This window comes from Stylophora pistillata, chromosome 6 (assembly GCF_964205215.1).
Source record: "Stylophora pistillata chromosome 6, jaStyPist1.2, whole genome shotgun sequence".
Taxonomy (NCBI): Eukaryota; Metazoa; Cnidaria; class Anthozoa; order Scleractinia; family Pocilloporidae; genus Stylophora; species Stylophora pistillata.
The window spans coordinates 25830947-25847297 of NC_142524.1; the positions used below are offsets into that span (position 1 = coordinate 25830947).

At 38.1% G+C, this 16351-nt stretch overlaps 2 protein-coding genes and 1 pseudogene across 3 annotated transcripts; 2 read left to right on the forward strand and 1 right to left on the reverse strand.

The window, feature by feature from the left end:
* Nucleotides 1-1107: 1107 nt before the first annotated feature.
* On the reverse strand, nucleotides 1108-3534 carry LOC148729108 (uncharacterized). The gene is made up of 2 exons (XM_088725083.1): nucleotides 3408-3534; nucleotides 1108-1403 (listed from the first exon to the last, which is right to left on the reverse strand). The coding sequence occupies exons 1-2, from the start codon at nucleotides 3475-3477 to the stop codon at nucleotides 1108-1110; spliced, it is 366 nt and encodes a 121-aa protein (XP_088581209.1). The 5' UTR covers nucleotides 3478-3534.
* A 2947-nt stretch (nucleotides 3535-6481) lies between these two features.
* LOC148729109 (putative skeletal organic matrix protein 5) lies at nucleotides 6482-14895 on the forward strand (annotated as a pseudogene). The gene is made up of 2 exons (XR_015988740.1): nucleotides 6482-13148; nucleotides 13357-14895. The product of XR_015988740.1 is annotated as a putative skeletal organic matrix protein 5 (transcript).
* Nucleotides 14896-14922: 27 nt separating this feature from the next.
* LOC148729110 (putative skeletal organic matrix protein 5) lies at nucleotides 14923-16351 on the forward strand. Its single transcript, XM_088725525.1, has 4 exons — nucleotides 14923-15216; nucleotides 15322-15370; nucleotides 15507-15633; nucleotides 15721-16351. The coding sequence occupies exons 1-4, from the start codon at nucleotides 15033-15035 to the stop codon at nucleotides 16240-16242; spliced, it is 882 nt and encodes a 293-aa protein (XP_088581651.1). The 5' UTR covers nucleotides 14923-15032; the 3' UTR covers nucleotides 16243-16351.

Sequence of the window (16351 nt, forward strand, 5' to 3'; positions counted from 1 at the left end):
AATACTCGAGCCATACCCTTAATGAAACGTATCAAAGCCAACTGCAACTCAATCACTCGCCATTTCCCGGCCTGCAAAGCTGGCGTATGTTAGGCCCTTACAGAGGTAAAGAGGAGCAGAGCCGCCAATAGGAGTAGCTTACCAAACGCCTCGCTTCTCTGCTACTCATTTTTACCTCTCAAACCGCACTCAAAACTGCAAGCTACTCAGAATCGCGTTTTCTCGCCCTTAGACTTGCTGGCTTGTTTTTTCTTTGATTTCTCATTAATTTCTGCTGGACTTTTTTCTTTTTCTCTGATTAGCTGCCATGATTACTAAGGGTTTCGCTTTTCGACATTCGGTTAAAAGGAATGATAAGTTTTTGCGTTAATCCGAATACAGCCTAGTGTAAAAAGTAATTCAGATAAAGAACGAGATCGGTTCGTTCTTGGCAAATGGACTTTGAAATAATTTTTTTTCTAGTAATGAACAGGCGGGTGGGTCCGAATGATGCCTCAAAACCACGGTGGATGAGTAATTAAAGCATAAATTTCGAAGTAATCCTTGTTCGATCTCCTCTTTTTCACGAAGAAGAATGGATAGGTAAAGAAGAAGATCTAAATTCCTTTGATAATAACCGCAGGTAATTCTCCTTTAACAGCTTTTCTCGTCCCGCTTGCTAAATAGTTTTGGACGTCCTCACTTATTTAAAAAACAATTTCTGTTTACCTTGGCCGCAGTCTTCTCCTTTGAATCCATCAGAACACAAACAGCGATAGCCTTTGTCAGTAAAACCACTTTGACAAGTGCCTTCATTCTTACAGCGGTTTGTGACACATGCGCTCTAAAGCCAAAGGGACAAATTTGTAATCAAGTATACGTCTCTTCAAACTGATGATAATTTGACTTAGTCATCCCAATTGTATCTTAGGCCTTGTCATTCTCTTGAGACTGAGCCGATAAATGCAATTTGCGGCCCAGGTTTCGTTTAATCTCAACCTCTTTACTAAAACTCAAAGAGGATCGTTAGGTTAAAGAAGAAAAGTAAAATTATTCGAAGGCTTACAACAAACTAAGTTGCATTATTGATATATTTTTCGTTACTTTTTGGACCAATTAATAGGTAGATCAACACAGAATACTTGCATCAGCAGAATGATGAAAATAATCTTTGTTCTCCTCCAGCCCATGTTCGTGTCCTTCGTGAGTGACATTATTCAGTTCGCATAGATACTTTCCACGTTCCTCTGCTGTTTTATCGAGATTAATACTGACACAGTCGGGTTCCATGTAGCACACGTTCTTACAAAACCCTGCGATCATGATTTCCACCACGCGAATCACGTGGTTTGCCAGGCGTTTGCCATCAAAGGCTTTTTCAGGTCCAAACTCCAAAGTGCGGCATTCATCTGCGTCACTGAAGTCTGGAATTAAACAAAAACCTAGAATGAGCGTAGTAGCAGTAGTAGTAGTAGTAGTAGTAGTAGTAGTAGTAGTAGTAGTCGTAGTAGAAGTAGTAGTAGTAGTTCTTTATTTAATGTGGCACCACACTTAGCTACTAGCTACTTACCAGGAAGCCCACAACAAAATATACAATAAAAATTACAACCTACTTCAGAAATTATGTACATTAAGTAAAATGTTATTACAAAAGGGATATTTCAAAATTAAAATATATATTTGTATACATGTGTAGTAAAACAGAGATCAAAAACTAAAAACTTAAAATATTAGGCGACGGATATCTTGAAGAAACGTTCTTGCGCCAGCCTTTGCGCGTATAGCATCTGGTATCGCGTTCCAAGTCTTAGCAGCAAAATAACAAAATGACTTGAGACCATGCTTGGTACTGTTAACCTTAGGTAAGGAAAGCATGTTAGTGCCTCTTAAATTGTAATCAGTCCTCCTTGGTTTAACTAAGTCAGCAATAGGTCGGGGACCTTATATAGATAGCAGTTATTGACTGTTAGCAACATGTCTTGAATCCTACGACTCTTTGTTGTCGTATGCAATCCGATACAATCGAGCAAGTCTTCATATAAAATACCCTTATCTTTGTATACATGATCTAAGCGCACGTTGATTTACCTTTTCCATTTTATTTGTATTCCTTTCCCCACAGTGGTGCCATATCTGGCTACAATTTTCAAAGTGAGGTAAAATAAATAAGAGGCAGGATATTTTTAAGCCTATTTAAAGCATAAACCTGACCCGCCACCTTTCGACAGATCGATGCAACATGAGTATCGAATTTCAGCTTGTCATCCAATGTTACACCTAATAATTTTATTTCAGTGGAGGTAGGTATTGGCCTCCCTGCACATTCTAACTGGAAATCACAATCAGTGTTTCCTAAAACCAAACCCTGATATTTGTCTGGATTTGCTAACATCCCATTCTGTCGAAACCATTGTGTTGAACTGGCTAAGTCTCCAATGCTCGGGGATCATGGTGTGATAAATAGAGTTTAGTGTCGTCTGCATAACAAATTTACTGTTGACTATTAAGCCCTTCAATATCAGTCGCACCGATTGGCGATATTAATAATTTAATACTTCAATGATATTTTAAGAAAACAGATCGCAAAAAAATATATTTCATAAGTCCCAAAGGGTATTATAGAAATCTTCTAGATCTGCTTCTGAGAAGTTGGAAATTTCGTATGGTCAAAGCCTCCATCATAATTTTTTCAGACTACTTATCTCACCGCGCGAGTTTTTACAAAATATAATGCTCTGCGCTAAGTTAAGTGGACTGAATATTTTAAAGGAACCTCTTATTAATAAGTAGTCAGTTTCAATTGTCACGGTGGTACAAATCCATGGAAACAACCATTGTATTTCCAAGTGGCTTTCATGTTTGATAATTTTAAGCCGAGATGAAAGAGAAAAGAGAATGATATTTTCTTTGCTCCATTCGCTTTCCAACGAAGTCTCGGTGCTCATGCAGATTTGTCAACTTGCTCTAGAATGATCTTAGCACCACTGGCTTTCAAACTTGCACTGCCACCTGAGATACCTACATAATACTGCACATGACAAATGTCAGACAGGAATGGATTTCCTGAATTATAGAGAAAATGACGGTGATTCTCCATCTAAAATTAAAGATCCTTTCGAACCATGTTCGCAAAAAACTTCAAAATAACTATAAGAAATTGTCTGCTTTGTCTCTATTTCGTCCATAGAACAGATGCAGGCCATAACCTCTATAAGCCCATCAAAATCTACCAAAAAATAATTTATTTAGTCATGAAAAGCTTCAAAAATTTAACTTATAAAAGGCTGATCTACCACAAAAACAAGAGGAAAAACGGCATTGTTGGTAACTAAACAAAGATGCTTTAAAACAATAGCAACTCTTAAACAGTGTAAAAGTTTATTTTTACCATATTTTTTCCGCTAATGATAGGTTTAAGTAAAACTAACCTTGTGTTGCAGACATCATACTGCACAATGGCAAAACAAGACAGATATAGATCAAATACGTGTACATCATCGAGAAGAACTCAGAAAGTTTTCCGAGAGAAGTGTAAATTCATGTCCAACCCTACATGCAGGTGAAGCGATCTAAAAACTATTTTTTCTTGGGTATAACCTTCTAATCTAATTTCAGCCAATAGAAACTTAGCTGTTGCGTGAAGTATAGTTATTCAAATACTTCATTTCGTGCCAGGACGATGGAATAATTAATAATTTACATGTTTTTTTGTTTTTTTTGTTTAAGAGATTCAGTCTTTGGCTATTGTTTAGCAAAGTTTACTGAACCGGCCTTAAATCCCTCTGTTCCTATGGTTATCTAAAGAGGTCTTCATGTTCCTGTTTTTGTTAGTATATTGATCAGGTTGTTGAGTAAACTGATTCGACAGAGAATCGCATGTGGATTTAAGCACTTTGAAAGCATTCCTATCTTATTACTGGATCATAAACTTTCCAGAAGGGAAAAGAGGCTTTTACGGGTTGATTGTAATGTATATTAGTCAGCTTTCAAAAAAAAAAAAACAACTGCGTAGGTCTTATAATTATGTAGCCTACTTTGCAGTATGACCCTTTGAGGAAAAGCAGTATTTACCGTTAGCCATCAGTGAGTAGAGAGAGAGAGTTGGCATGCTTTTCTATAAAGATAAGCTATTTTTGATGGCCAATTTACATACCGAGGCATATCTTACTCCCGACCGATAAGTCGGTAAATGAATAAAGGGAATAAGTTTATAAAGAAATTGTGGTGCTGCGTCAATGGGGGTAAAAAGTTAATTTGGGTTTATTAGCTAAGTAGAAATTGTAAATTGGCCACCGCAAAGAGTTAAAAAGCTGACGTTTCGAGCGTTACCCCGTCGCCATTCGCTCTGACGAAGGGCCAACGCTCGAAATGTCAGCTTTTTAACTCTTTACGGCGGCCAATTTCAATTTTCCAATTTCAATTCAGTTTATAAAATCGAATAGTTGTTAGTTAGGTCATTGGGAAGCTTGGTAAAGTAAACTGAATAATTTATTTTCTCCCAATGAATTGAATACCTGCTGGAAGAATGAATAAAGATTACGTGACATCCAGGTGTTATTTGTCAAAAAAAATGAGGAAGTTGTTACCACAAGGAAAACAAATTGAATGAGATATTTTGCAATAATTTGCATATTTTTTGTGAAGTCGGTTTCAGAAAGCGATCTGTGTTATGAAGAATTCGATTTTTATCTTTGTTCTGTTACGTTGGTATTTCATGATACCTGGTTCTGTCTCATCGAAAGGTCAGTTTTACCATTACTCATTTCTGAGTGGGGATAGTGAAGGGAAAATAGTCCTTCTTAATAATATTTACCGTTTCACACCCGTACCTGTTATTTGTTTAAATGGGTTTTTGTTATTTATTTCTGAAAAAAAATAAAACGTTTAAAGATCACTAGACACTTTTAAATTCCTTTAAACTCCCCAAGGTTAGTTTTACTTAAACCTATAATTAGCGGGAAAAAAATTATGGTAAAAATAAACTTTTAAACTGTTTGTTTGTTGGGGAAAAAGCTGACTATAACTGAACAAATATCTTACTTTATTAGCGCAATAACCACAGCAGCGGATACAAACAAGAAGTGTGGAATCAAAAAAGTAAAGTAAAAAACTCCTTCATTGCGACACCACAAAAAATGAACAGATATATAAAGAGGTGGATACATAAGTAGAAAATATTACCAAAACAACATCAAAAAGGACAGAAGATCTTTCGAAATTCGCTGCGTAAGAAATGCACAAGTACTCACTCAAACAAACTATCCGCCCACTCATCATCCATTCACCCAGAAGAACCTCTGAATCTCTTAAACAAAAAAAAAAAAACATGTAAATAATTAATTAATTTTCTATCGTCCTGACACGAAATGAAGTATTTGAATAATTATACTTCACGCAACAGCTTAGTTTCCATTGGCTGAAAATAGATTAGGTTATGCCCAAGAAAAAATAGTTTTTAGATCGCTTCACCTGCATGTAGGGTTGGACATGTATTTACAATTCTCTCGGAAAACTTTCTGAATGAGTTCTTCTCGATGATGTACACGTATTTGATCTATATCTGTCTTGTTTTGCCATTGTGTAGTATGATGTCTGCAACACAAGGTTAGTAACTTTTGAGTAAATGTAATCGGTTGAAGATCAAGATGTCACACAGCAACGCTTTTCAGCAATACAGGTTCTTTGCAGAAGTGACTTGTTAGTTGATCTGGATCATTCTCGGATTTCCTCAACGATTCAGTTCGCTTTACTAACTTAAACTAAGAACTTGCGTATTGACTCTGAAACTTTACTTGTCTTCTCTTTATTTTTTCGAATTTTCGAATGTAAACTTTTTGCATATGGCAGATGCAATACGGATAATTGCTACGAGAAATTAAAATGGAAGGCAAATGCCTAAGGGAGTTTAAACAGTCCGAATAGGAACGCGAATGGCTGGACAAATGGAAAAAACCATTTAGGATGCTTAAAGATTTGTACGAATAATCTGCCGATAATTGTTCAAACTTATTAATAAACCCAACTATTGCTATAGTTACATGTATTATTAATTGCTATCTGCAAGTTTCCTGCAGATGGCGGTACGAAACATTACTACCGAGAAATTGAATGGAACACAAATCCCTGAGGAAGTTTAAGCAGTGCGAATAGGATCACAAGTGAATGGACGAATTGAAAAATTTAGGGAATTACTTAAGTATTTTGACGGATAAACTGTCGTTAAATACTTAAGCTACTAAACCTCAATGTTATTAAGGGGGAAAGTTTCTAAAGAAACTGTTTTGCTGCGTCGGTGGGGGTTACAATGTAATTTGGTTTAGTTTGTCAACTAAGTTCAAGTTTTAAATTGGCCATCGTTAAGGGTTTCAAAGCTGACGCTTCGAGCGTTAGCCGAAGGGCTAACGCTCGAAACGTCAGCTTTTTTAAAACTCTTTACGGTGGCCAATTTACAATTTCAACTTAGTTGATAAAACCAAATTGCCATACTATAATCATAATATTATTGTTGTCATAGTTATCAATTCTTTTATGTTTATCTCTATTAACATTGTTTTCCTTTTCTTATATTTCTTCTAAATTGTTAAGAATTTTCCGATGCAGACCGATGCCGCTATTTGGAGTTTACACCTAAAAAAGCACTAGTCGGCAAGCGTCTCGTAAACCACGTGATTCGCATCGTTGAAGTCATGACAATGAGTTTTCGTGAGATTATGTGTTACATGGAGCCTGACTGTGTCAGCATTAATCTTGATAAACGAGTGGGTAGACCTGGAGGGTACAAATGTGAATTGAATAATGTCACTCACGAAGGACACAAAAGCGAGCTGAAGAAAGAAGAAAATTATTTTTATCGTGCAGCTGAGCTAGGTTTTGGATCATCAGCAAATACTTATTTTCAGCGACGAAAATCTACTTTCTCAACCATAGGTGTTGAAATGATAGCTATAATTCTAATATTACTACAGATATTTTTATCTCTAGCACTATCATTACGCCCCTCGTTTTCTATCTTATTTTTTTTGCCTGCTCTAAATCTAAAATTTAAAGATGATTGATCACCCATGCAACCTGCGACATCAATATTTCAACGTATGATACTAAGATTGTTAATATATTTTCTCCTTTTGGCTTCAGAGCGCTTGTGTTGATAACCCTTGCGATAACAATGCGACTTGTCAAAGCGGTTTTACCGACAAAGGATATCGCTGTTTGTGCACCACTGGATTCAAAGATGCAAACTGTAAAAAAGGCAAATCTTGCCATGTCAACCCGCGGTCGTAGACTTGTTTTGGCTCAGAGTTTTATACACAACTTCTAAAAGTATCTGTAAAAGTTTAGGTCCGGTTTTCGCAAATTATAACCATCTTTCAACTGGCTTGAGCAGAGCCAATTCTGTCTAATGTGAATGCGTGCCGAAATCTCGATAGTGGCCATCAAGTTAATTTCTTGGTCCTGTTTGGTAGCTATGCTCGCCTGGTTCTCCTACAGGGAGCTGCTAGCTGACATGTTTAGCTTTGACAGAGTTGGAATGGCTTTTCAAAGCGCCACAACTACTTATCTTGAATACGCTCCTGTATGTTTGCAATTCAAAAGACGCCATGTTAATCTCTTCAAGAGAAGCGGGTACAGTCGCGCCGTGGCAATCTACTATGGCAATCACCGTTCTGCATTTAATATCGAACTTATCGCTCTGCATGGTGATGTTTCTTCAAACCTCGGCCCACTAGCGAGAAATGACACCACAGATGGAAATTTTACGATCTCGAACTCGAACATTCCACCTTCCGGATAAAATGAGAAGTCAGATCTCTTTCTCGCCATCTTGAAGAGGTAAAGACTCCGATGAAACTTAATGATTTTGATGTATTTGCAATGAGTGAAACCTGGTTAAATTCCACTCGGAGCGACTGCATGATTGCTTCGAAGAATTATCAGATCCACCACTGTAATCGGAGCGACTCAAAGAGAGGTGGTGGGGTTGCCGCTTATGTTAACAATTCTCTCCTTTGTCGTCGAGTTCGATTGTTGGATTCATCCATTGAGCTCGAACATCTCTGCCTGGAAATGAAACAACATCGATCAGGCCCAAAGATTTTATTCATTGTTATTTACCGCTCACCGAACCGGCTCAAGTCCTGATTTCTACAAATTTCTTGACCAATCGGCATTTCTATGAGCAGGTATAACGAAGTAATTGCGGTTGGTGACTTTGACATCGACTTGCTCGCAGTAAATGGGTCTTGTAGGTTATTTACAATGTTTCGGGACGCAAGAATGAAACAGATCGTCTCTTCTTCAACTCCTACAAGGGTTGCTCGATGTTCGGCCGCGTTGCCAGATCATGTTTATCTTTCGCATCCAGAGCAGATCATCGAAACCCTAGTCCCAATATATGGACTGAGTGATCACTATCCAGTCTGCTTGTACACAAGTTTCACGACCTTAAATACCCAAAACTGCATCATGATACCATGAAATATCGAAGCTTTAATAATTCTGGCAAAAACAGTTTTATTTACGATCTAGATACCGCTCCATGGTCAGTGCTTGATGTTAACGACAAGTTGGACAACTGGGAGCTGATTTTCAATAGCGTAATCAACCAGCACGCACCCATTGCCGAGGAAAGAGTAAAGCGGAATAAGCTGCCACCTTGGATGAATAGCTCTATCATTGATTGTATCCGAACCAGAGATAAGTTCAAGAAACGAGCGAAAACTAATGTCCTAGCGAACACTATGTATAAGAAGTTAAGGAATCAAGTTGTCAAAATGATCGCTAACGCAAAATCGGCCCATATGAGAAATGAGATCACTGAAAATATGGGCAACCCCGACAAACTCTGGAAAACTCTTAAACATGCAGTACCAACACATCCGATTCCTTTAACACCCTCTTTCATTGAAATGGATGGCTAAGAAATAACAGACGCACTTTCCATGGCTGATGCTTTTAACTATCGATCATTTCCGGGACTAACATACAGCGGGCTGCAAACGTGGCTCAGGTCACAGTCAACGAACAGGTACTTGCTAACACAGAGGCTAGCATTTCACACTTTATTAATGCTCGCATAGATGTCTCTACGCAGTTTGATATCCCCCTCATGACCACTTAAGAAGTTGAAGAATATACAAAGCGCATAGGAAGAAACAAAGCCACAGCCCTGGATGGGATTGGAATTAAAATTCTAAAACTAGCACTACCGGCGATATCTAATTGTTTGATCAACATCTACAATTCTCGCATCAGTAAAGCCGTTTTTGCGGATAAATTCAAAACAGCAAGGCTAACTCCTGTCTACAAGAAAGACTCACCTCATGACAGAAACAACTATAGGCCTATCTCAATCCTGCCAGTTATCTCTAAACCTCTTCAAAGAGATATTGCGTCATGCTACTTAAAATACTTATGCGACAATAACCTTCTATACAGCAAACAGTCTGCCTATCGCCCACATCATTCATGCGAAACTGCCCTGTTGAACCTCACAGACAACTGGCTGAAGGCTATCGATAAAGTTTTTTGGCTCGATATTCTTGGATCTAAGCAAAGCCTTGGACTTAGTGAGTCACCACATTCTATTATCTCAAATCGCTAAATACCACGCCAGTGAACCAACCTTGAGATGGTTCAAATCTTATTTATGCGATCGAACTCAAACATGCGCCATTTCTGGATCACTATCTAACCCTCTCACGTTGACAGAAGGCGTTCCACAAGGATCAATTTTGGGTCCCGTCCTCTTTTCACTTTATATTAACGACTTACCTCTTTGCCTATCAACTTCTGACCCCGAAATATATGCTGATGATACAATGCTATGGACCTCCTCCGATCACTCCATTGATCATATCCAACAGAATTTGCAAGTCAGCCTAAACGATGCTAGCAATTGGTTCAAGTTAAACGAAATGGTACCTAACACAAAGAAGACGAAACACCTACTCATAGCTACAAGACAGAAATTGAAATACGCTAACAACCCAACCTTAGATCTTTACTTACATGGCAACAGAAGAAGCCAAAGATGAAAAACTCTCAGGCGTCAAGATCGACAAGCACATTAGCTGGCACAACCACATCGAATATTTAATTGGGAAGCTGAACTCTAGAATTTATCTGCTAAAAAGAGCGAATGGCCGTACCTTGACCTCCACTTCAGAAAATTGTTATCGAATGCGCTTATTAAGTCTGTCTTTGAACATTGTTGTTCGGTTTGGGGTAACACCCCTAACGATCAACTGCTGAGAATACTTAGAGTGCAGAAACGTTGTAGTAGGTTAATATTAGATGCTAGTTTTTACGATAACTCGGTTCAAACGTTCAAGAAACTACAGTGAATGCCCACTGATGATGTAATATGCATGAAGAAATTGTGCATAGTGTTCAAAATTGTGAACGGAGAGTGTCCGCATTATTTTACAAGCTATAGATCTTATGAAAAAATACAGCCATTCTTATAATACGCGAGCTTCTTTTCACGATCATCTGGCCTTGCCGAAATGTTGCTCCAACGCAGGCCTTCGAACATTTTATGCGGGTGCCACTAATGGAACCGTCTGGACGACAAATTTAAAACTATTACAGATAAAAGCAACGTTGAGAATATTTTAGTGCACAATATTTTAAAAAGTAATTCAGATCGTGAACATTTTACTATCTCTAGAACGTTTTGAATATATTTATGTGCATGCTGTTCTTAATAATCTAGTTTTTATAATTCTTTTTAATACAGAGCACAATGTAAACTACTGGGTTACCAGTAATTATGTTAGCTATTAAAGTTTATTTATTTATTTATTTATCTCTTGGTTAGAGAGCTGCTCCAATATTGTAAGACTATCATGTCGGATCCCACGCAAGTGTCAATTTGTTTTTTACATTTTAGTTTTACATTCGCAATGATGACGATCTAAGTTGCAGATCTCGATGAGTGTGCTGAAGGAACACAAGAATGCAGTAAACATGCTTTTTGCAACAATACTGAAGGTTCCTACAACTGTTCGTGTAAATTGGGATATTCTGGAGATGGAAGGACATGCAAAGGTGAACTAAACCAAAACCCTAATTATCTTGACGAACAAAGGAATAAAAATTAAAGAAAAAAACATGTTTAACCCTATAAATGATCAAATTAGTCACGTGCTTAGGGATTTCCCTTGCTAAGTCAGTTGCCTTGAATTTTACAGATTTCAACGAGTGTGCCGACGAAACAGCCAACTAAAGTGCTGAAGAAACTAAAGAAAAAACATATTCAACCCTATAATGTAGTAACGTGCCTAGGGGGTTTTCTTTACTAAGTCGGTTGCTTTGAGTTTACAGATATAAATGAGTGTGCCATTAGAAAATCTAAGTGGAGTGTTGATGCTCTGTGCAACAATATCAAGGAATCGTATCGCTGCAAATGCAAACCAGGATTTACTGGAGATGAAAGGACTTGCAAAGGTAATTAAAACGCAGCTTAGTTTCAGAGGCTAATCTTAATAAATTGAATAGGGTCTGGTGACTAATGTCTAATTCTCATCAACTAAATACATCAAATCGTACAATAGTCAATCCCCATAACTGGCCTGATGGCCCTATTGGTTAGAGAGCTGCTGAAAAATTTGCAAGATTACCTGTCGGATTCCTCTTTGGGCTCAATTCGTTTTACACACTTTATTTTCACATCTGCAATGATGACCTTTCAATAAGAGGAGAGTATTTTCAGAGTTTGATAACCAAGGTGGGTCTCCATTCGTTGTTCATACTCTGCTTTTAAAGCTGCGTTAATTTCTAAAGTTAACTGCAGTGACTGAGATTCTTGTTAATGAAGAGCTTTTTCAGATATGAACGAGTGTGCTTTAGGAACACAAAACTGCAGTGCTGATGCAGTGTGCAACCATACCAAGGGATCGTACAACGGTACATGCAAACCAGGATACTACGGACATGGAAATATCTGCCGTTCGGGTAATATTTTTCCTGCGGTATTTCTTAGTTTTTTTAAATGCTTCTGTTCAGACATCAGTTATGAGACGTTCTTTTCTGTAAACTGGTAGAAAATAAACAAACAAACCAACAAAAGCAAAACAATAATAAAAAAAAGAAAAATAAAAAGTATGGAAAAATTCGATAAAAGCCTTGTTGGGAACTAATAAGAAAACAAATTAAAAAGACGCTCGAAGGGTTTGTAAACGCTACCCTGCGTAAATAGCGGCCTTCTGGTGTGCATTTGAAACTTCAAGTGGTGTGAGAACGAACGGCGAAGCTGTGAGTGGTTTGGACGCATCTTAAATTCTCGGCTCCGTTGCTTGCAGTTTCATCGTGCGCATTAGACACCCACCGACACCACGAAAACACGAGGAACCAAGTTGCAATAGCTTTGATCTGCTTTGCATGGTGAGTATCTGGAACAATCGCAAAGCGTACTAAAGTGAAACCAATACAACTGTGGGTTACTTTCGGCCCTCAATTGGAGTCGCTCCATGGAGAATTTCAAAGCTATCATAGATGAATGAAGTCGATAACTTTCGTACTAAGATAGGGACTATTCTTCCCTCTAATCGGTGACCAGTCACACTTTTTAACTTGGATTTGAACTTTATATATTTCTCTTCTACATATAAACGTTCCCATTAAAAAAAAAAAAAAGATTTTACATCACCCCGTTCTTTTTTCTTCCCAAAGGCCTTTTTGCAGTTGATATACCTTTTTTTTCCAGCTTTGACATGTAAGGAAATTTTCGACCGCAATGTGTAAGTCAGTAGTTAATTAATTTAAAGTCAAAAACAAAGCCGAACAGAACTATAAAGAGAAAACATGAAAATAATGTAATAGTACTGATAATTCGAAAAAGAAGAAGGACAAGGAAAGCTCTCAAAATTAGGATACTGAGAATAATAACCTTGATAATAAAATAATCTTCCATACTTGAATCTCGTTTCAGAGGAATTAGAAAGTACTTTGTATCATTTACTGAATATATAGCTATAGAAGCCATGGCCTTCATCAAATTTCAGCCGTATCTCTCCTATTAAAGAAATACTTTATTCAATAGATCCAAAAAGAGTGGCGAGGTCACTCTGCTCCTAGACTCAAAGCCAATTTCTGTTTTCTCTCACCTAGGAGACTTTGGATGCGGAGACGGGGGATGGACGCCAGTCATGAAGATCAATGGTAATAAGGTATGAATTTATCGGCTAAGAAATGTATCGTGGATACAGGTCAATACAAAGATGCGAGAAAGGGGATAGGCAAAATGGTAGCTGTTTTCCTGAAAAAGGTCAAGCGTGGCTCGCTTATCTTCACTGAATAGGAGCCTGAAACAGGCTATTACTGCTATTTCATTAATAAAAAATTAAGAAAAAACTAATTATTTGTGATAAATTTCAGAGTACATTCCATTACGATTCCCAATTTTGGAGGAACAGAAGTTCTTACTACCTTCCAGGAGGCAAAACTGGCTTTGACTTTCAAGAGACAAAGTTACCAACCTACTGGGACACATCCTTCTCCAACATCTGTCTCGGTATGAAGATCGGCAATCAGCTCAGATTCATTGTCATCAACAAGCATGCCGACTCTCTACACTCACTCATCGCTGATGAAAAAAAAAACGCACCACCTCACTTGGTCGTAAAAAGTGGAAGACACTGATTGGCTCACAGTCCTCCTTGCAGCCCCACTGCAACATGGAAGGATTTAACGTGGTTGGAGAGAAACTTCATCAATCCAAAGCAAGAATCGGCACCACTGCTAACCAGCAGAATGACTGCTCTTCTTGTGACTCAAGGATTGGTTTTGGCACAGGAGGACTATATGATGACTCCAATACTTGTGAAAACGAGGCAACGCGCCAGCCTGATAATGGAGACAAGCACATCAAAGCCATGGGGTACATCCTGGTGCAGTGACGAGGGACACAGCTAAATTCCAAACTCTTAAGTTAAAAACATCATGAATAAGGACAATGTAGTGATGAGGCTTACCAGCTGATTAAATTATGGATTCAGAAAAATTTCCATAATCAAATAGTTAATTTTCAGTTGAGTAATAGTAAATTTGTTGTATTGGTGCAGTGGCAAGAAATATTCGAAGAAACAAAGAAATTGAACAGTAATAATAAAATTACAATACAAAAGTAAACATCAGAGAATATGAAACTTTAAAAGCACCGGGACAGGAATGACATTTTTAGTGGTTATGAAGGTTTCGCCCCATTGCAAGTTCCCTCCATGCGACCTTTGCCAGATTGGCCCCTTAGGTAAAAGATATTAAAACATATTCCTTTTCTATCGAAATGATAATATATTTCGATCAACATGGAATTTAAAGCGAAACCAGAACAAAGTTCGATCAACATGCAAATGTTAAGTCGTGAAAATTAACGCACGAGTAATGCCATGCCGCTTTATTACTCATTTTTATTTGGTTTGAAAGTATAATGTTTGGATTAAAATGTTCACTTAATTGATTCATTAAACAAACTACGTGTTCTCCTGTATTTCTCCATAAGAAATTAACTTTCAAAGCAGTGGAATTTGTACTTCTTGTTGATTGAAAAGTTCAGAGTCTTAACAGTTTGGGACAACTTTGTTGCAGGGTAAATTTCTATTCTGTATTAACGCACCCCTTATCATTGTGTTATCTACCGAAATATATGGACCAAGAAACAAAACGATAAGGGCCTTAGTTAATTGTGTGGGCATGCATGCATGAAAAATTGGGTTCAGTTCATTAAAATAAACATATGAAATTGATTTATAAACTCGCAATATCGTCGCTCTCAAATTGGCTCCGTATTTCTCAACAGATAGACAGCCATATTGTGAACAGGTTTTCAAAGTTTGTGATAATTTCTTTACGAGACATTGTACAATGCGATCAAATGATGTTAAAAATAAAATTCAAACTGTAACTTGTCCATTGGATGTCGGTGAGTGCGTGCAAGAAAATACTTGTTGTGTTTAACAATGATAACAAACAATAACGAAGCAAAATCACCACAGTGAGTTATTCACCGGTTGAGCAACACAGAAAGCATTTTCTGGCGTTAATCGATTCTCGAGATGCGCTTGCTTTTAACAGCTCATTTCATCGCAAATGTTCTCGCGCTGTTTGCTATTTTAATCCACGCCAGACAACAATCCTGTACCGCCAATCACTGCGGTGAGATCAGCAAAGACATTAGGACGCTTCGAACCGAAGTAAAAAATCTCGTTGTGCTGGTAAGGGACGCTTTGCCTTCAAAGCTTCCAGATACTTTTTTTGCGATGATATGTTAGGGTACATCAATTAGTGTTCTTATTTTTCAAGTGCTCTCGATGAGCTCAGACCTTAAAATCACTGTCTTATCTTCCTCAGTTTGTCCCTTCTCTTCTTGCAAGGAGCAGTACGACATAGGGAAGTAAGTATTTAGTAAACCGTTTTAATTGCAAGATTTCAAAACGGTCGCCATGATAATTTTTACAGTCAAAGGACCCAGTGCGCTTGCTTACAGGGTGACTCCTTCCGATATATTTTGATTATTCCTTTTTCATAAGGTCGAGACGAAGCCAAGTGTATCCGCTGATGTTTGTTTCACAAAAGATTCCTGTTTACTGTCACATGGGAAACTTTGGATGTGGTGGTGGAGGATGGACGCTGGCCATGAAGATTGACGGCGCACAGGTAAACTCCCTGTCTCCTTCAGGAAACTCTAGATATTATTAATTAAACAAAGAAACAAAATTGAAAGGATATTTCTCTGCTTTTTAGAGAACCTTTCATTACAATTCCCATTTCTGGCGCAACAGAAATACATATAACCTTGCTGGAGGCAGGACTGGCTTTGATTTACAACAGACCAAGTTGCCGACCTGCTGGAACACACCTTTCTCCAAGATCTGCCTCGGTATGAAGATTGGTCATCAGCTAAGGTTCATTGTCATCAACAGGCACGCCAACTCACTGTACTCACTGATCGCTGACGGGAAATACCGCGCCACCTCACTGGGTCGTAACGCATGGAAGTGGCTGATTGGCTCACAGGCCTCCTTGCAGCCCTACTGCAACAGGGAAGGATTTAATTCCGTGAGTGGATCTGATTCCCTTGCATCCAAAGCAAGGATCGGAATTAATGCCAATCAACAGCACCACTGTAATTCTTGTGACTCCAGAATCGGGTTTGGCACTGGAGGGTGGTACGATGACTCAAACACCTGTGGCAACGAAGCGTCGCACTCGGCAGATAATGGAAACAAGTACATCAAAGCCATGGGGTACATCCTGGTACAGTGACAAGGCGATGTTTAACTTCCCAAACTTTAAGCCGAGAAGCCATCATGAATTAGAAAAAATTGTAGTATGCTAGAACTAACAGGCTAATAAAAGAATGAGTATAATCTTG